The sequence below is a fragment of the Lepidochelys kempii genome, chromosome 1, assembly GCF_965140265.1.
Source record: "Lepidochelys kempii isolate rLepKem1 chromosome 1, rLepKem1.hap2, whole genome shotgun sequence".
NCBI lineage: Eukaryota > Metazoa > Chordata > Testudines > Cheloniidae > Lepidochelys > Lepidochelys kempii.
In genome coordinates, this window is record NC_133256.1 from 32,205,442 (window position 1) to 32,227,100 (window position 21,659).

At 42.6% G+C, this 21,659-nt stretch overlaps 1 protein-coding gene across 1 annotated transcript; it reads right to left on the reverse strand.

Annotated features, from left to right (window-relative positions):
* Positions 1–1,693: 1,693 nt before the first annotated feature.
* Positions 1,694–10,313, reverse strand: LOC140909294 (matrix metalloproteinase-27-like). The gene is made up of 10 exons (XM_073338282.1): positions 10,101–10,313; positions 9,497–9,735; positions 8,708–8,856; positions 8,480–8,608; positions 6,388–6,549; positions 6,107–6,227; positions 5,042–5,172; positions 4,374–4,533; positions 2,347–2,450; positions 1,694–2,087 (listed from the first exon to the last, which is right to left on the reverse strand). Exons 1-10 carry the CDS (start codon positions 10,215–10,217, stop codon positions 1,987–1,989), a joined length of 1,413 nt encoding a protein of 470 aa, XP_073194383.1. The 5' UTR covers positions 10,218–10,313; the 3' UTR covers positions 1,694–1,986.
* Positions 10,314–21,659: the final 11,346 nt, after the last annotated feature.

Consider the following 21,659-nt stretch of genomic DNA (forward strand, 5'->3'; position numbering starts at 1 on the left):
TTGCAGGTAAAAAAACATTGTTTTATTAAACAGCCAAGGCAGAATACAGTGTCAGACAATAGCCTTGCCTCTATTTGTAAGTTGGGGTGTTGACTGACTTGGCAGCTTCTGTAAACATGCCATGAAGCTGTGTCCTCTAGACACCCTTTACTGAAATTGTGATAGAGATGAGTCAAAACAGGGAGTCAGTTGAGTCATTTTATATATCCCACCAAGCTCCACTACAGTCTGTCAGCATCAACCTGGGTGTACAATAATAAAAAAGGGTACCTTCAGAGAGTTGCATCATTGGACAATGAGAATGAAAGGCTACAATGACCTCCTGCCAAGCAGTGCCCATTTCATAGTCTGGGAAGCTGGCAGCCCCAACAAGTTTTCTCTCCCACAAAATTGAGGGTGGCTAGCAAATATTTTCTTCTTCAAGCAACTTCTAGTTTAAACTGCATTAGGGGCCGGCACCTAACCAGCATAGTTCTAGCTGTGTTTCTTTTGTTCTTGAATTTACATGTTCACAGTCACAAAACTGAAATATCTGACCTGACATATTGCCCCAGGGTACTCTCGGGTGCACCAGACTCTAGGGTTTGTTGAATTTTTATCTCATTTTTAGATGCAATTGGCCAATCGTGTAATTCAGCGTCACTCCATTGGCTTCAGTGAGACTAGAACAAGAAGAGAAGTATTAAATTCTACGGAGCTACACAGAACAATGGAAAGAACTGTTGAAGCCCTGATTGGCCCCATATTGGTTCAGATTCCCTGATAGCAAACAGGTCAATGGGAATGGAGTAGTCACACTTTCATCTCAATATTATATTATTATTATACTTTTTATTATTATTATTTTATTATATTTACAGTAGGGCCATGAGGTCCCAGGTAGGGATCAGGGTCCCACTGCACTCAGCACTGTGCACACATGTAGTAAAAAGAAACTCCTTATTCCAAAGATGCAATATGCGACTGAAACAAAGATGACAAAGAGGGGGAAGGAGGACAAACCAATACAGTGCAAGCATGTTTTCACATAGATTAGTGCACAATATAACTTGCTGACGAGGTGTTCTATAGGCATTATTGCACAAGGGTGTCTGAAGGAAACATATGAAGGGAGGATAAGGTAGCGACTTTATGGATTTTTGTGGGGAGTTTGTTCCATGCACAAGGAGCAGCATGAGATAAAGCACACAGGTACTCAAGTTAGAAGTAGACTAATGGGTGGGAAAGGCTGTCATTGTTGGTGGCACAAAGATTTACCCATGGTAAGATAATGGATTGACTGAACAGAACAGGGTTAAATTATGAATGGACATAATGTTCCAAGAAGATTATATTTGATGCAAGAGAGAGGGGTGACATGGTTGAAGCAACAAGCAAGGAGAGTGATTCTGAATTGATTTGAGGGTGAAGGTTGAAGCAATCAAGGCCAAAGAGGAGATGATGAGAAAGTTAAGACACAAGACAATAAGGGCCTGAATGACAGATTTGGCAATGTGGACAGAATTATTATTCGTTAAAACGGAGCTACAAATGACTTGGAGATTGGAGGTGTTGTGAAGGAAAAAATGAAAAGATGGGGATATATAATTTAAAAATATATTCAGCATATTTGTGTCAAGTCCTTCAGACCTTTTCTGTTTTAGAAATGTGAAGTGTCATAAACAGATGAAGCAAACAGCAGTTAATACCAAGCATAAAACACTTTATTGCCAAAATAGTGGGAAGTCCATTCAGAGTATAAAACACACATGAATATGTTATACTTTGTTATGAAAAGAAATCGAAGACTGTAGCTCTACTTTGACCATTGGACATACAATGAATATGAACAATACTGAGAATTAAAAAATGTAGACATTCATGAAAAAACAGCCCTGTTGCCTTTCCAATATACTAGGTTCTTTGATATCACAGTGATGTGCGATTTTATAGAAAGCTAGCTAGCTAGTCTTTCTTTTCTTAGGTTGCATATAATAATGTTTCATATTAACAGTTAAACCAGATATTGCTCTTCATCACACGAATAACTCTCTTAGCATTAGGGTCAAACTCCCATTGCTTTGATCCACGGAAAAAGTAGAAGAATCCTAGAAATAAAAGTAAGTGGTATGATTAGATTGTACAAGTCATTTGTAGCTCTATTTTAACAAATAATGCTGGAGACAATAGCAAAATTCCATCTTCCATATGCACAGAAAACCTCTTGTTACTTTCTGCTCTTAGCAAGGTAATAATAATAATGGCATATAATGTGACTAATATAATAATGACTAATAATATTTTTAATCCTCCTGAAATTTACAACAGTGCAAATATTCTGCTTACTTTAAAGTTCATTCCACTTACCTTTATGCTGGAAAACAGCATCAACTTTCTTGCCAATTCCTGGAAAATCATCTGTTACCTGTCTTGGATAGCCCTTTTCCATGGATTGACTGCTTTCCTCATACCTGAATGATATAACAGGGTAGAATGGATTTGCAAGAATTTAAGCCCTAATCCTGCAAAGATTTAAGCACGTGATTAACTTTATTCACTGTGAGTAGACCAATTGACTTCATTAGGCTACCCACATTGCACAAAGTTAAGCACATGCAGCAACTCAAGACTACATGATCACAGTGGACTCTTCTAACCTTAAAACCTATGAGCCTATCTACTCTTTGCAGGAGTGTGGCCTCGTGTTTAATATGGGAGCAAACTCTTTGAGGGGCAGAGCTGGAAGTGTCTAGCTGGGAGCTGAAGAAAAGCGAATTCAAATTAAAAAAAACCAAGGCACAAGTTTTTAACAGTGAGGGTGATTAGCTATTGAAACAAACTGCCAACAGAAGTGGTGGATATTCCATCTCTTCAAGTCAAGACTGGATGACTTTCTAGAAGATGCATTTTAGTTAAACACAAGTTACTGATCTAAATGCAGGGGTAAATGCATGAAATGTAATGACTTGTGTTATACAGGAGGTGAGACAAGATGATCTAATGATCTGTTCTGGCCCTAAAAGCTGTGAATTTATGTATTACCATATGGAGGCACAAAGTTTGGCATTTAAGCTTTGTCCATAGCTTGTAACCTGGAAGCATACTCAGCTTTGAAATTTAGAGGAGAGAGGGGGAACTGGCTTATCACTCTTTGATGATCCATCTAGTCAAATTAAGGTCAGTTCTGATGGACCCAGTTCTCCTTGGTGTGAAGGACAGTTAATATAATACTGGGTTTACTTTAGCGGGTGAAAGGAGGAACTAAATGGTTCTTTGTTCAGAAAGAACTAGGAACACTCCCTGCTGAAACAAAAAGAAAATAATTTGTTTTGTCTTTGGATATAAGACATTTTTGGAGGAAGGCTGTGGTTCTGAAATAATTACTGTATTAATAGTACATTTTAAAACTCTGTATGGTAGCTTTTATGTGGGCAGCTAATGTTCCTTTGCCCTGTCACCAGGTCAGTAGAACAGCAGCATATGTTATTGCAAGGGTTTTTTCCAAAACCAGTAAATACAAATGATAGGAAACCACAGACAACTGTAAATTCAGCAAACATTGTGTGGCTGACTTGACTCATCAGACTAAGGAAATACACAATGATGATAAAGCTTCTTTGACTCATCCATGCTCCTTACTTATTGCAGGGACCTCTGAATAGTGACCAACTCTGCATAATGGGCCACTCACATGTCTAGTTTATTATCTGTCTTATCTGCCTGTTTCTTATTTCTCTGGTATTTCGTGCTAAAAGGCACTCCTGTGAATTAGGTGAGCACGGTTTGGCCATGGCTAAGCCATGCTTCTGCTGCACCTACCATACTACTGTGACTACACAGCTATTTATACTCATGCTCGTTCAACAAGCGCTAACCATGAATCTGCGTACGTGAGCAGGGGAATTGCACCTTCAGCTCATGGTATAGACATAAGCCGACACTGTGAGTCAATGTACTGTTATTTGTACAGAAGTTAGAGTAGGTAAAGTCCTGTTGGATCATCCAGTCCATCTCCCTGCCAACAGATAATTGCTTTGTACAGCACATTTTCTAGTTTTTTGTCCACTTTATTTGTAAAAGTCCCAAGTGTTGAGGCATCTACCATTTTCCTTGAATACTCTTATTGTCTTATACAGTGCACCAAAAGAAATCTACATGCAGAGTACTGTATTAACAGTCCTGTTAAACCGGTCTTTGAAAGAGAAGCAAAGGTATATTCTTTTCTCAGTTCAGGAGTCATTTAAACAAATACTTTCCTTGAAAATTAAAATATATTCCTTAATAAAGTGTCCTAGCTGTCTAAATATTTAAAGGGAAAATCTTATATTTAAATGCACACATGAAGGTTGCACGGAAGTCAACCAGAAAGAAAAAAATTTAGCCATTGATCTTACCTCCAATACTTGTCACCTACAAAAAAGTCTGTTGTTCCTGTGTTTTTATTAGAAACGGCTGCATCAATTTTCTTAACACTCCTTGGGAAACCCAATGTGTTGATGTTCTTAGGATAACCAGGGAGCACCTGGTACCCACTGATAACCCAGAAATTATTTCCTGTTAAAAACAACAACAAGATTTGTAATGTTTCACCTGTGGTTTTTGACAAGCCAAACAAACACAAGTGCATTTGCTTAGTGGAAGTAACACATGGGCCTGCACAGTAGCAGAATTCAGGAAATCACATATAAGGAAAACTAGGTGAAATTTCCTGTAATTGTTCATTTTATCCAGGCCAGGTCTATACAGGGAATTACACTGGTGTAAATATGTCTCTCGGGGTGTGAGACATCCACACCACTGAGAGATGTAGCTATACCAATCTTACCTCTCCCTGCTACTCCCTCGCTCCCCCCGTGAAGAAAGCCACTTGGTCAACAGAAGAATTCTTCCATCAACCTACCTATGGCCTCTTGGGAAGGTGGATTACCTACACCAGTGGGAAAATCCTCCCATTGGCATAGGTATTACTCACATTGAAGCACTACACACCCCGTGCTTTCCTCCAATTTCCTCCCAAAAATTACACGTAAGAAGAATTTAGAGAAAATCATACATATTTTACCTTTGAAAAATAGAATCTGATCTTTAATATTTTCATAAGCAGCTTGAATACCAGATGGGAGAAAAGGCCAGAATGTAGAAATTAATTCAAGTTCAACTTCTGAATTATCAGGATAAACTCTCCATATGTGCCTGATTTAAATATGATACAATTTTCACAGTAAATAATAAACCCATGTACATTTCTGTATATTCATAAGACTGTAAACAGTGATGGGACGTATAACCTCTTTCTTGTCAAGGGAATCTAGCAGGATACCATGTGCATTCTATTAATCAGTCAATGATTTCACCATGCTAGAAAGTAAAACATTGGCCATACTGGGAAAGAAAATTCTGTCACTTGCTGCAGTCAAATATCCAAATATATCAGCTACTTGTAGAAACCCCTTTTGGTGACTGACCAGTCCACCCTTGCTGTTGACTGACTAAGAATATAAATTAGGGCTAGATGAGGGATTAGGTAGTTTCTGTGCCACAGTCTAACACATGAAAGAATCAGCTAGAGGATCCAGGATACACAAAATAATGAGTCTGATTCTGATCTGCTAACTTATGAGTTCCCACTGATTGTGGGCTTGTACAGGTATAACTGAGAACTGAATTTGGCCCCAAGAGGTATTACAGAACATAACCATTCCTTTGCAAATGATGGTAGCATTTACTTATCTCACAACTCAATCTGACCATCTGCTTATTTTGGAATGAATCATAGACCTTTGCTGGACCTGAGATATTTTCTGGGAAAGACAAGGCAACTCTTGCCAGAGGACTCACTTGACATCTACTATAAATGTAGGCGAGTTTGTAAATAGCTTCACTGTTAACAATAAAACATCTCTTATTTCTGTGGGTAATTAATTTTGAAATCTTTCTTTCTTTCTTTCTTTCTTTCTTTCTTTCTTTCTTTCTTTCTTTCTTTCTTTCTTTCTTTCTTTCTTTCTTTCTTTCTTTCTTTCTATGGTGCTTATCACTGGAGTATGTTGTTGCATTCAGTCATTAAGAAATAACGTAAAAGAAATGTCCAAACAAAGGTTAATGTCAATTGAAGAGGGACTGGGTTTACCTGTCTTTAAAAAACATGACTTCTCTGCGCAGTGTAGTGATAGCATCGAAAGACACCATAGGGTCACAGGTTTTAGGTGATGCGGGTCTGGCTGGCTTATCCGGGGTGTTAGGTGAGGGTCCTAGGGAAAGCAGTTTAAAAAGAATGTACCAAAATGTGTGGGATAGTCATGTATTTCACACACAAGAGGACAATATTGAAATATAATTAGTTAAAAATTATTTCACTTTGTCTGAGATATTGTTTGTTTCTGATTTTTTGAGGAGATGGATTCTACTCACCGTAAATGGCCTGTATGCCACTAATGTCATCCGGGGACAGTGGGAATTCAGTGGGGTTGATGTAGGCATAATTTGGGAACATCAAGGCTCCACGGTCAGTGGAATGTGAGAGACCCAATGCGTGGCCAAACTCGTGGGCAGCGACAAGAAACAAGTTGAACCCTAAAAAAAGCATAGGTGCAAGACAGTTTAGATGTATTTTTGTCTACAGGACTGCAACTGAGAAGTCCAGCTGACTGCTCAACACACAAGTGCTACAGAGGATCTTAGTGGTTCTACAGCCATCACAGACTATACCTCAAACCACTGGTGGTGGGATATAGCATGAAACGTTATATAAACAAGGTAGTCAGGGCTTAAATTCAGCTAGAGCTGTCCAGAGTGGAGCTCCAGCAAATATTTTCAAACCTGTGGAGCGAGCCCTGGTGCAACCCAAGGGGCTGAAGCCCCAAGTCCCAGCGTGCCCCATAGGGCTATAGCCCTGAGACTCCCCGACCCCGCAGCTGAAACCTGGAGCCCTGAATGGGAGGAGTGTAGGGGGCTCCAGGAAATCGTATATGAGAATTTGAGCCCTGAAGGTGATGTTCTTCCAGAGTCAAGAAAGGCGTGCCTGTTTGGCTCTTTCCTGTTGTTGTTGAAACTAGGTGAGCTGAGTGAGTAGTTAGCTAGAGGCGAGCATGAGAGCAGTTTTGATGAATTGCCAGGAAAGGCTTTCCAGTTTACCTACCCCTGACTGTCTGGTGATTCAGACCTATCAAGAGCAGGAGGGCTAGAACAAGAAGAATACTCATATTTATGCCTGAGGCACTGAATTGTTGTTCTATGGGACTTTCTTCCTTGCACACATGGTATACACAGTTTGGGCAGGAAATATAAAAAAAAAATAGTGCTGACTGGACGTTTTCCCTTTTATAAATAGATTTTTTTCTAGGTCTATGGTTTATTTAAAATATCCCCTAATAAAACTCATCAGACAAAGGTAGCCCTGATTTAATGTCAGCTCAACAAACAGGAGAAATTAGATTAGCTCAGATAGTTATCTTGATACTTTATAGTTATCAGTGTAGTATCTGAGCGCCTCACAGACATTAATAGATTTAGCTTCACAAACCCCTTGTAAGGCAAGGAAGAATTATTATCTCTCCTTCAAAGACAAAAAACTGAGGTCCAGAGTTGTCAAGTGACTTGCCAATATCACAAGTCTGTGGCAGAGCAGTGAATTGAACCTAGATCTCCTGAGTATGGCTGGCTAGAAAACAATAATTCCATTTTGCAAACAAAATATGAGGTTTGGACATTTCTTTTTGTTCCATTGAGGAATGAAACCAAGACTTTCTGAAACTTTTCACTGGGGGGAAGGAATGGAAGAAGAGAGAGAGGGAAAAGAGAGTGGAGTGGGCCATCCTTGAATATTCAATAGCCCAGTGGTTTGGACACTTACCTTAGATTTGAGAGACCTGGATTCAAGTCCTTCCTCTGCCAGTGTGGAACATAAGAAAAGGACTAGGAAATTGTATTGGAACCGGAGGATTAATGTGAGTTCCTCCAGAGGATTCTGGGAGTTTGACCTCTTTCACAATTTCCTATGGTTCCCCAGGGAATTCCAAAAAGCTTTTTGAAATATCCCACAAACCACCACTTGAGGGAGCTGTGCTGGAAACTGTGTGAGAGGTACTGCAGAAGTGTACTACAGCTCTAGTGTGGACATGGGGCAAAACTGCAATAGCCCTATTGCTACAGCATTAACAAGGACACACTATACTGCTGGTGCTTCAGACAGTGCTGTGCCATTTGGTACATTTACCACTGGTTCCATCCTATAGTATAGACAAGGCCAAATTTGTATATCTTCAGTCAGTCACTGTGGATACCTGAATCTAAACAAACCAGGTTGCTCAGGAGAAGTATGTACTCTTCCTCTACAATCTTTTTTCAAGCAAGACTGTGAAAGACATTTGAAGATGATCTTTAATATCCTAATTATTTTTAACATTAACATTGTACTACAAAAGGGTCCTTTATCTCAGGGCATTCCTTCCTCTAAACAACATCAAGATATCATTAACACATAGTACAGGAGATCTGGACCTACCAGCAGAGCCTTCTGTCCAGTGTTCATCTTCATCAAAGTGGACATCCCCTCCAATACCATTGCCAGGTGGAAAAGCATGGCCAAGAACACCAAGGGGTCCATCAAAATAACGGGGACAGTGACCATGAGCTAAACAGGAATTTGTTGAAAAAAAATTAGAGTTCCATATCATTGCTGTAGATAACAATATAAATTCATCTTACAAGTTCCATACAATTATTACAGTACCTCCAGTCCCAAAAGCAATCATTATATCTGCTATCCCTTTATAAATCCGAGTGAAAGTCAGTGGGGACACAGTGCTCCACACTTTAAATGCCTTCTGGATTGCTTTATCCACATCAGTTTGTGTCATATCTGGAGTGTAGTTCACAATTCTGTAGGAATAAAGAAACAAATGCATATGCTGCAATAATAATACTTATGGTTTATCTAGAGAGTTTATCCAGCAATGATAGCATATTGTACTAGAAGATACAAAAGGAGGCCTGACCGATGATCCTTGAGCATTCAAAACTCACTTTGGTTTCTGTGTGCCAGGAATGCAATAACTCGTCTTTTCCATCTCTAATATTTATAATACCAATGTTCTATCATATATATCTGTCCTCTTAAATAATACCCTGACAAAATGGCTGCTGTTCAACAGATCTTCTCCTTGGGCACACTGAAAGTCATATCGACTGACTCTGGAGACACATTAAGTTGCCATTGATGACATCATTTGAAGACAACAGGGGTGTAACGAACATAAGTGAGACTCATGGTTGGCCTACAGAATCTTGACTAGAAATTATGTCAGAGAGGTAAAGTACCCAGCTAGACTCCCAGAGCCCAGGGTATATTTGCATGACTGGCAGGGAAAAACTGACAAATTTTTGTTTGTGTTAACCGAGCACACTTGCTAGGAGAGCTTTTTAAAAGAAAATAAATAAGGATGTCCACAAGATAACTTTTGAGCTCCTTTTCAGATGAGAACCACATTTTAAACACAAGAAAAAATTACATAGATATTACCTGTATGTCAATTTGGTTTTTTTCCATCCTGGGAGAATGAAACCATACTGTCCGACATCAGGAACTCCACACCTGGGCTTCTGCATCACTTCCAAAGTCTCAGGATCTGGCTTCCCGGTCACTTCCAATCCAAAAAATTCTTGCATTTTTTGGATCTTTTCAACCATGGGGCTAGTGCTCCTTCTCCATGCTAGATGCTCTGGATCTGGTTGAAGCTCATAAAATTTCTCTAGATACTCCTGACAAGAAATACATAAATAAATGAATGAATTCCACAACCTTTTTTTTAGATCTTAAAAAAATTACCTTAGGACCACTATTATTTGTACACTATGCTTTCATCCTCAATTTCCATGTGCTCCAGCAGCTATTTGTCTTAGGAATCTGGCTAAATAGAAACAGACCACACTTTCCATTTTTTTAATCACTTGACAATTCCTACTTATTTTTATCTGTTTTAGCAAAGTGTGCTTACGAGAGCTGTGCATGGTTGGGTAGGGAATTGTCATGGGATAACAATGTCTTGACCAATTCAAACATGCAGCTGCTTTAAAATCTAAAAGGAAATGGCTCAGCACATCTTAGATTCAGAAAATGAAGTTACCTGTACAAGCTGCATATTTTCTCCCTCATTGTTTTTTTCTGGAAGCACAGGAAAAGCATAAGAAAATGCCACATATAGAAACAGTGAAAATGGAAGGCTCTTCATTCTTATCCTCATTTCTGCCTTAGCGTAGCAAGAGTCAGGCACTACTTTTGGTATATGTGTCTTTCAGGCTTCTCAGTTTATATGGTTAATAGGGTGTTTCATAAAGTCTGCTGTAGAATGACTCACGGTTTAAAAGGCTTTAATTAGCAACAGATATCATATAACACAAGATGGAGTGACACAATACAAGTTAACTAATACCATCTGATTGTGCAACCATTTGAAGACAGTAAATACTGGAGGTGATTGTGAAATTTTTTATTCAAGGTTTTAATCTAAAATGAAGATTCATCAAAATGGAATCGTTTTGCTGTAACAGACCAGTTTTGATCCTACTTGCAAAGAGAGAACCCCCCCTCCCCCTTCCCTTGAATAGCTGGGTGGTTAAGCCATTTACTTTGCTTATAGGAAGTCCAGGTCCAAGTTTCCAATTTGTCTGATTCAAACCAAGAGCTTGAACCTAGGTGTCTCAGTTCCCAGCTGAGTGCTTTAACAACTGGGCTATTGGCAGGTGAGACTCAATTTGTCCTATTGAAGCTGTTCCACTTTGTATAAATATTTATTGGAACAGGGATTTGAACATCCACACAGTTAACATTCCCATCCAAGCTCTGGTCATCTATGCCTTGATTATTGCAACATCCTGCTCTTCTTAGGTCTTAACAAATGTGATCTTGCCCCACTCATATCCATTTAGAAAGCTGCTACAAAGAGAATTTTCCTAGCCCATTGGTTTGACCATGTTTCAAGGCTGATTCCCCACTCTGACACTTCGAGTGCAGAAGGTGGGGGCCCACAAGGATTCTAAAAATTAATAGGTTTCAGAGTAGCAGCCGTGTTAGTCTGTATTCTCAAAAAGAAAAGGAGTACTTGTGGCACCTTAGAGACTAACAAATTTATTTGAGCATAAGCTTTCGTGAGCTACAGCTCACTTCATCGGATGCATTCAGTGGAAAATACAGTGGGGAGATTTATATACATAGAGAACATGAAACAATGGGTGTTACCATACACACTGTAACCAGAGTGATCACTTAAGGTGAGCAATTACCAGCAGGAGAGCGGGGGGGGGAACCTTTTGTAGTGATAATCAAGGTGGGCCATTTCCAGCAGTTGACAAGAATGTCCGAGGAACAGTGGGGGGTGGGGGGAATAAACATGGGGAAATAGTTTTACTTTGTGTAATGACCCATCCAATCCCAGTCTCTATTCAAGCCTAAATTAATTGTATCCAGTTTGCAAATTAATTCCAATTCAGCAGTCTCTCGTTGGAGTCTGTTTTTGAAGTATTTTTTGTTGAAGAATTGCAACTTTCATGTCTGTAATCGCGTGACCAGAGAGATTGAAGTGTTCTCCGGCTGGTTTATGAATGTTATAATTCTTGATGTCTGATTTGTGTCCATTTATTCTTTTATGTAGAGACTGTCCAGTTTGACCAATGGCAGAGGGGCATTACATGGCAGAGGGGCATTGCTGGCACATGATGGCATATATCACATTGGTAGATGTGCAGGTGAACGAGCCTCTGATAGTGTGGCTGATGTGATTAGGCCCTATGATGGTGTCCCCGAATAGATATGTGGACACAGTTGACAACGGGCTTTGTTGCAACGATAGGTTCCTGGGTTAGTGTTTTTGTTGTGTGGTGTGTGGTTGCTGGGGAGTATTTGCTTCAGGTTGGGGGGCTGTCTTTAAGCAAGGACTGGCCTGTCTCCCAAGATCTGTGAGAGTGATGGGTCGTCCTTCAGGATAGGTTGTAGATCCTTGATGATGCGTTGGAGAGGTTTTAGTTGGGGGGCTGAAGGTGATGGCTAGTGGCGTTCTGTTATTTTCTTTGTTGGGCCTGTCCTGTAGTAGGTGACTTCTGGGTACTCTTCTGTCTCTGCCAGTCTGTTTCTTCACTTGCGCAGGTGGGTATTGTAGTTGTAAGAATGCTTGATAGAAATCTTGTAGGTGTTTGTCTCTGTCTGAGGGGTTGGAGCAAATGCGGTTGTATCGTAGAGCTTGGCTGTAGACAATGGATCGTGTGGTGTGGTCTTGATGAAAACTGGAGGCATGTAGGTCGGAATAGCGGTCAGTAGGTTTCCGGTATAGGGTGGTGTTTATGTGACCATCACTTATTAGCACCATAGTGTCCAGGAAGTGGATCTCTTGTGTGGACTGGACAAGGCTGAGGTTGATGGTGGGATGGAAATTGTTGAAATCATGGTGGAATTCCTCAAGGGCTTCTTTTCCATGGGTCCAGATAATGAAGATGTCATCAATGTAGCTCAAGTAGAGTAGGGGCATTAGGGAACGAGAGCTGAGGAAGCGTTGTTCTAAGTCAGCCATAAAAATGTTGGCATACTGTGGGGCCATGCGGGTACCCATAGCAGTGCCGCAGATAATGCCTTATAGTGTAAGGTTTGCTGACGCCAAGTTAAAGGTAATAGGAGAGAGAGCTACAAGGCCAGACAGAATGTGCTGGTTGTTTAAGTTGCTAGGAATGCTTGTTAGAGGTTGCAGGAAATAAACATTGTTGTAACCCATATAAGGAAGGCAGAGAATTTGTGCAAAGTGTTAATTGGCTGATGTGTAGTGCAGTAGCATTAAGGAATATAAAAGTGTGTGTAATGACCTGCTCTGGTGTGCAGGATTTGAGATTGTATTCTCCCTGTACCTTGTTTGCAGCTGCAAATAAACTTTTCTGCTTCTCCACTCCATTGTGATTATTGAGTGAAGCACACTGGGTAACGAACCCCTGCTGTTGTTTTGCCTTTCGGCACTGGGTGCCGGCAACACTTCAATCTCTCTGGTCACTTGATTACAGACCTAAAATTTGCAATTCTTCAACAAAAAATACTTCAAAAACAGACTCCAACGAGAGACTGCTGAATTGGAATTAATTTGCAAACTGGATACAATTAATTTAGGCTTGAATAGAGACTGGGATTGGATGGGTCATTACACAGAAGTAAAACTATTTCCCCATGTTTATTCCCCCCACCCCCCACTGTTCCTCGGACGTTCTTGTCAACTGCTGGAAATGGCCCACCTTGATTATCACTACAAAAGGTTCCCCCCCCCCGCTCTCCTGCTGGTAATTGCTCACCTTAAGTGATCACTCTGGTTACAGTGTGTATGGTAACACCCATTGTTTCATGTTCTCTATGTATATAAATCTCCCCACTGTATTTTCCACTGAATGCATCCGATGAAGTGAGCTGTAGCTCACGAAAGCTTATGCTCAAATAAATTTGTTAGTCTCTAAGGTGCCACAAGTACTCCTTTTCTTTTTTAAAAAATTAATACTGGCCACTCCAGGCTTGTATTAAACTCCCAAGGTTACAGCTTTCTCTGACCTTGGCTTGGTAAATGCTGCCACCACCCAAATGCAAAAACCCCTTGGGACCCAGGAAGGCACACTTGGGAATTCCTCCCTGTGGGGTACTCTCAAGCCCTTTCACCCCCTCTCTAGGGAAGAGCTGAGAAAGAAAACAAAGGAAATCAGCTGTTGCCACCGGCTAATTAAAAAACATATGCACAAACCTCTTAGGACACAAAAAATCCAATCCTGTTCTTAAAAAAGGTAAATTTTATTGAAAACAAAAACAAAGAAAATACATCTGAAACTTGGTTTTTTTGCTAGATCTTAAAAGAAACAATTACAAAAATTAAGCATCAAGATAGCTCTCTTGAGGTTCAGCTTAAAGGTTACAAGCAAAACAAAAGCATCTGGGGTTAGCACAGAGGAGTCCACAAGCCTTTCAGAAAATAAAAGAAATAAATCTAATTGCTTCTTTCTAGACATTTTCTACTCTACTTACATATTTGGATAGTTCTAGGTATAATATAATAATTTCCATACTTGGCAAAAACAGAGCCCTGGCTTTGCTCTGTTCCCTCTCTCTGGAGAACAACCACAGAACACAAAGAGAAAGCTTTTCCTCCAATTTTAAAAAGTTTTAGCCTTCCCATTGGCTCTTTTGGTCAGGTGCCCACTCCCTTTCCTTTGAAGCTGGTCCAATAAAAGATATTACCTCACTGACCTTGTCTCTCTTCCTATCATCTCTCTTTTGTTATGTGAGCTGTCAGTAGGCCCATTATATCAGCCTCCCATTGCCCACTTGCAATGCCCACTTATCATAGTGTCTAGGAGCCTTAGTCATGGACCCTATTGTGCTAGGTGCTTTGTGAACACGGAACAAAAAGACAGTCCCTGCCCCAAGGAGCTTATAATTTAAGTATAAAACAAGAGACGACAGATGGATAAGAGAGGCAGATAGATGGGGGAGTGCAAGGAAATAATGAGACCACATTGCGTAGCAGCATAGGCTGGGTCTCACGTAAGTAGTTTGTCTGTCCGTCTATCTATTACATTTAATCAAAATGGTTTCACAACTTAGTTCGTCATTTTAACCACATTCACCACAGGACACTATCTCTGAGTAATTTAGAAGAAAGGACGGTTCAAGCTGTAACAAATTAGAGCCTGAACCTGTAAGATGCTGAACTGCTCCCAGTCCCATTGGTGTCCATGGGAGCTGAGAGGGTTCAGCACTTCTCAGGATCTGCAGAGCCTCTGACAAGATAGCGCTCGTCATTTGCAAAATAAGAGACAAATGTCCTCCATGTCTGGCTGTGTCATTCTGAGGAAAGACTTGTTTTCATGTTTGTTGCTTCACTGTCCTTTTTCAACCAGCATCTGAGGAAGTTGGTGGATGATGGACACAATCCCAGTTTCATTGTATAACATTGTTTGCTGAGGGGTTTCTATTGTTACTTAGCTTCAATGTGAAAACCTACTCTATTATTATTAATTGATGTTATGATGGCACTTAAGGACTCAAGTTCAGATTGGGGGTCCATTATGCTAGGTCAGTAACTTTCAACCTGAGGCCCTCAAAACTTTGAACTGTTGCCCTTGAAGATAGCTATGTTCATCAGAAAATGAATTTTTAACTATTCACGGAGGCTGTGTTTCTTCAGCTGTGCTTTCTATTTATAAGTGAAAGTGTTTATTAGATAATAGATTTTAAGGCCAGAAGGGACCACTGTGATCATCTAGTCTGACCTCCTGGAGAACATAGTCCATAGAATTAATGATTCCTGCAGCAAGCACATAACTTCTGGCTGAAGTTTATACAGGTATTCAAAACTCTCTTTTATGCAGGTATTCAAAACTGATTACTGTCAAGGTTTGAATTAGCCCTGTAGCTATAGGGAGGAGGTAGGGGCATCACTTCCCCCACTTCCTCCCCTGTAGCATTAACAGCAGCCCTGGTGTGAGATGAGAGTGATCTGAGAAGCTGCTGTTTCCTCTCTACTATGGTTTCTCATCAACTCCTCCACTGGTGGCCTGTTAAATTGGTAAGGGAGGGAAGAGAGAGTATCTCCGGCAATTCCACAGCCTGATTTCCTCCCATTCTCTGGGAGCCCCAAGAAAAGCAGGGCAGGAGCTTATGAGAGCACCTAGTAAGGGATGACTCCTCTACCCCATGCCCCATGACGGGCTAGGAGAGGACAAAAAGTAGAAATGTGAGCTGGCGACGAGTTATAGCTCCTTGATTCTTTGTGTCAGGCCCAGCGCAGGTGAGAGTTGCCGCAACAGTGCTCTAATTTGTGCCAGCCCGCTGTGGTCCCAGTATCTGGGTACGTAACAACATGTATACTAAAATAGAAAAAAGAAAAGGAGTACTTGTGGCACCTTAGAGACTAACAAATTTATTTGAGCATAAGCTTTCGTGAGCTACAGCTCACTTCATGAAAGCTTATGCTCAAATAAATTTGTTAGTCTCTAAGGTGCCACAAGTACTCCTTTTCTTTTTGTGAATACAGATGAACACGGCTGCTACTCTGAAACTAAAATCAAAAACACCCTATCAAAACTAGACGCCACTGCACACACTTCTCCCCAATATGTTGCCTGCATCTGGGGCTGCCCAGAGAGGACCAGAATCAGACTATGCTGTGAGTGAACCTTACTTCAGTATCAGGAAAATTAGTTAAAAAAACAATTAAATATAAAAACACCTAGATGAACTTGATGTGATAGGGACAAATGAATATGAATTCTGCAAAAGAAAATCATGCCACTCCAATCTACTAGAATTTTTGGGGTATAGTCAACAAACACTGGATTCTGGAGAAATGGTTGAAACAATTTATTTGAACTTTCACAAAACTTTTGGCAAAATTCTTCCTAAGAGACTCTTGAGTTATTGAAAGGTTTCAGTGGTATCTGTGTTAGTCTGTATCAGCAAAAAAAAAGAAGAGTCCTGAGGGCACCTCAGAGACTCTAAGCCCTGGTCTACACTAGGACTTTAGGTCGAATTTAGCAGCGTTAAATCGATGTAAACCTGCACCCGTCCACACAATGAAGCCCTTTATTTCGACTTAAAGGGCTCTTAAAATCGATTTCCTTACTCCACCCCTGACAAGTGGATTAGCGCTTAAATCGACCTTGCCGGCTCGAATTTGGGGTACTGTGGACACAATTCGATGGTATTGGCCTCCGGGAGCTATCCCAGAGTGCTCCATTATGACCGCTCTGGACAGCACTCTCAACTCAGATGCACTGGCCGGGTAGACAGGAAAAGAACCGCGAACTTTTGAATCTCATTTCCTGTTTGGCCAGCGTGGCAAGCTGCAGGTAACCATGCAGAGCTCATCAGCACAGGTGACCATGATGGAGTCCCAGAATAGCAAAAGAGCTCCAGCATGGACCGAACGGGAGGTACGGGATCTGATCGCTGTTTGGGGAGAGGAATCCGTGCTATCAGAGCTCCGTTCCAGTTTTCGAAATGCCAAAACCTTTGTGAAAATCTCCCAGGGCATGAAGGACAGAGGCCATAACAGGGACCCGAAGCAGTGCCGCGTGAAACTTAAGGAGCTGAGGCAAGCCTACCAGAAAACCAGAGAGGCGAACAGCCGCTCTGGGTCAGAGCCCCAAACATGCCGCTTCTATGATGAGCTGCATGCCATTTTAGGGGGTTCAGCCACCACTACCCCAGCCGTGTTGTTTGACTCCTTCAATGGAGATGGGGGCAATATGGAAGCAGGTTTTGGGGACGAAGAAGATGATGATGATGAGGAGGTTGTAGATAGCTCACAGCAAGCAAGCGGAGAAACCGGTTTTCCCGACAGCCAGGAACTGTTTCTCACCCTAGACCTGGAGCCAGTACCCCCCAAACCCACCCAAGGCTGCCTCCTGGACCCAGCAGGTGGAGAAGGGACCTCTGGTGAGTGTACCTTTTAAAATACTATACATGGTTTAAAAGCAAGCATGTGAAAGGATTACTTTGCCCTGGCATTTGCGGTTCTCCTAGATGTAGTCCTAAAGCCTTTGCAAAAGGTTTCTGGGGAGGGCAGCCTTATTGCGTCCTTCATGGTAGGACACTTTACCACTCCAGGCCAGTAACACGTACTCGGGAAACATTGTAGAACACAGCATTGCAGTGTATGTTTGCTGGCATTCAAACAACATCCATTCTTTATCTCTCTGTGTTATCCTCAGGAGAGTGAGATATAATTCATGGTCACCTGGTTGAAATAGAGTGCTTTTCTTCAGGGGACACTCAGAGGAGCCCATTCCTGCTGGGCTGTTTGCCTGTGGCTAAACAGAAATGTTCCCCGCTGTTAGCCACAGGGAGGGGGGAAGGTTGAGGGGGTAGTCATGCGGTGGGAGGAGGCAAAATGCGACCTTGTAACGAAAGCACATGTGCTATGTATGTAATGTTAACAGCAAGGTTTACCCTGAAAGAGTGTAGCGACTGTTTTATAAAATGTGTCTTTTTAAATACCGCTGTCCCTTTTTTTTTCTCCACCAGCTGCATGTGTTTCAATGATCACAGGATCTTCTCCTTCCCAGAGGCTAGTGAAGCTTAGAAAGAAAAAAAAACGCACTCGTGATGAAATGTTCTCCGAGCTCATGCTGTCCTCCCACACTGACAGAGCACAGACGAATGCATGGAGGCAAATAATGTCAGAGTGCAGGAAAGCACAAAATGACCGGGAGGAGAGGTGGCGGGCTGAAGAGAGTAAGTGGCGGGCTGAAGACAGGGCTGAAGCTCAAGTGTGGCAGCAGCGTGATGAGAGGAGGCAGGATTCAATGCTGAGGCTGCTGCAGGACCAAACCAGTATGCTCCAGTGTATGGTTGAGCTGCAGCAAAGGCAGCTGGAGCACAGACTGCCACTGCTGCCCCTCTGTAACCAACCGCCCTCCTCCCCAAGTTCCATAGCCTCCACACCCAGATGCCCAAGAACGTGGTGGGGGGGCCTCCGGCCAACCAGCCACTCCACCACAGAGGATTGCCCAAAAAAAAGAAGGCTGTCATTCAATAAATTTTAAAGTTGTAAACTTTTAAAGTGCTGTGCTTAAAGTGCTGTGTGGCATTTTCCTTCCCTCCTCCACCACCCCTCCTGGGCTACCTTGGTAGTCATCCCCCTATTTGTGTGATGAATGAATAAAGAATGCATGAATGTGAAGCAACAATGACTTTATTGCCTCTGCAAGCGATGATTGAAGGGAGGAGAGGCGGGTGGTTAGCTTACAGGGAAGTAGAGTGAACCAAGGGGCGGGGGGTTTCATCAAGGAGAAACAAACAGAACTTTCACACCGTAGCCTGGCCAGTCATGAAACTGGTTTTCAAAGCTTCTCTGATGCGTACCGTGCCCTCCTGTGCTCTTCTAACCGCCCTGGTGTCTGGCTGTGCATAACCAGCAGCCAGGCGATTTGCCTCAACCTCCCACCCCGCCATAAACGTCTCCCCCTTACTCTCACAGATATTGTGGAGCACACAGCAAGCAGTAATAACAGTGGGAATATTGGTTTCGCTGAGGTCTAAGCGAGTCAGTAAACTGCGCCAGCGCGCCTTTAAACATCCAAATGCACATTCTACGACTATTCTGCAGTTGCTCAGCCTGTAGTTGAACAGCTCCTGACTACTGTCCAGGCTGCCTGTGTATGGCTTCATGAGCCATGGCATTAAGGGGTAGGCTGGGTCCCCAAGGATACATATAGGCATTTCAACATCCCCAACAGTTATTTTCTGGTCTGGGAATAAAGTCCCTTCCTGCAGCTTTTGAAACAGACCAGAGTTCCTGAAGATGCGAGCATCATGCACCTTTCCCGGCCATCCCACGTTGATGTTGGTGAAACATCCCTTGTGATCCACCAGAGCTTGCAGCACTATCGAAAAGTACCCCTTGCGGTTTATGTACTCGGCGGCTTGGTGCTCCGGTGCCAAGATAGGGATATGGGTTCCGTCTATAGCCCCACCACAGTTAGGGAATCCCATTGCAGCAAAGCCATCCACTATGACCTGCACATTTCCCAGGATCACTACCCTTGATATCAGCAGATCTTTGATTGCGTGGGCTACTTGCATCACAGCAGCCCCCACAGTAGATTTGCCCACTCCAAGTTGATTCCCAACTGACCGGTAGCTGTCTGGCGTTGCAAGCTTCCACAGGGCTATCACCACTCGTTTCTCAACTGTGAGGGCTGCTCTCATCTTGGTATTCATGCGCATCAGGGCAGGGGAAAGCAAGTCACAAAGTTCCATGAAAGTGCCCTTACGTATGCGAAAGTTTCGCAGCCACTGGGAATCGTCCCAGACCTGCAACACTATGCGGTCCCACCAGTCTGTACTTGTTTCCCGAGCCCAGAATCGGCATTCCACAGCATGAACCTGCCCCATTAGCACCATGATGCATGCATTGGCAGGGCCCATGCTTTCAGAGAAATCTGTGTCCATGTCCTGATCACTCACGTGACCGCGCTGACGTCGCCTCCTCGCCTGGTATCACTTTGCCAGGTTCTGGTGCTGCATATACTGCTGGATAATGCGTGTGGTGTTTAATGTGCTCCTAATTGCCAAAGTGAGCTGAGCGGCCTCCATGCTTGCCTTGGTATGGCATCTGCACAGAAAAAAGGCGCGGAACGATTGTCTGCCGTTGCTCTGATGGAGGGAGGGGCGACTGACAACACGGCTTACAGGGTTGGCTTCAGGGAGCTAAAATCAACAAAGGGGGTGCCTGTACATCAAAGAGTATTTCAGGCAGGACTGCATGGAGGGTTCCAATAAGAAATGGTGCACCTAAGTTATCGTTGTTATTGGAACAAGGAGGTTAGCCTGGCCTCTGATTGATACATGGCTAGATTTACCTCGCTGCACCTTCTCTGTGAGTGACTGCAGTGTGATCTAGAGGAATGAGTCCCCTAGACAGGGGAGGAGGCAAATGAGTACAAAACAAATCTGGTCTATTTCTTGTTTTGATCCACTCCATCTATCTTTTACATCTTTGGCTGGCAGCAGACGGTGCAGAAGGACTGCATGCCATCCACATCTCATGGCTGCTCGGCAGAAGATGGTACAGTACGACTGCTAGCAGTCCGTATCGCCTGCCCGCTCACCATAAGACGGTTCAATAGGACTGACTGCAGGACTAAAGAGAATGACCTGGTCAAGTCACTCCAAATTTAGTCCCTGCGCCCATGTCTGCCCAGGCGCTCCCAGCCGACGTGGCCAGGAGCACCTCGGACATGACGATGACGGCTACCAGTCGTACTGTACCGTCTGCTGCCACAAGGCAAGGGGTTGCTGCTACTGTGTAGCAATGCCGTACCGCGTCTGCCAGCACCCAGGAGACATAGGGTGACGGTTACCTGAGTGGGCTCCATGCTTGCAGTGGTATGGTGTCTGCACAGGTAACTCAGGAAAAAAGGCGCGAAATGATTGTCTGCCCTTGCTTTCACGGAGGGAGGGAGGGAACGGGGGCCTGACGATATGTACCCAGAACCACCCGCAACAATGTTTTAGCCCCATCAGGCATTGGGATCTCAACCCAGAATTCCAATGGGCAGCGGAGACTGCGGGAACTGTGGGATAGCTACCCACAGTGCAACGCTCCGGAAGTCGACTCTAGCCTCGGTACTGTGGAAGTGCTCCGCCGAGTTAATGCACTTAATGCACTTAGAGCATTTTCTGTGGGGACACACACACTCGAATATATAAAACCGATTTCTAAAAAACCGACTTCTATAAATTCGACCTTATTCCGTAGTGTAGACATACCCTAAGGTGCCACAAGAACTCCTCTTTTTTTGAGTTATTGAAGTAGTCAGTGGCTGTGAGTTAAAGTACTGTCATGGGTTAGATTTGACTAAGACAGACAACAAAGAGTAAGAATAAATGGTTAATTTTCAACATGGAAAGGTTAGCAGAGGGGTGCCTGAAATTCCATAGTAGGACCCGTGAGTTTTCTTTATTAATGATCTGGAAAGGGTGGGTGTGCTAGTGATTTGGTAGAACTTGCACAAAATTATTTAGAAAAGACTAAAAGAAAAGGAGTACTTGTGGCACCTTAGAGACTAACCAATTTATTAGAGCATAAGCTTTCATGAGCTACAGCTCACTTCCTCAGATGCATATCGTGGAAACTGCAGCAGGCTTTATATATACACAGAGAATA

Bases quoted from the DNA above. Each gene is read 5' to 3' on its own strand.
- LOC140909294 (XM_073338282.1), bottom strand. From the start codon at position 10,217: ATGAGGATAAGAATGAAGAGCCTTCCATTTTCACTGTTTCTATATGTG. The intron at 6,228-6,387 runs GTGAGTAGAATC...TGCTTTCCCTAG, and splicing joins TGGCATACAGGCCATTTACG to GACCCTCACCTAACACCCCG. The intron at 4,534-5,041 runs GTAAAATATGTA...TGTTTTTAACAG, and splicing joins TCAGATTCTATTTTTCAAAG to GAAATAATTTCTGGGTTATC.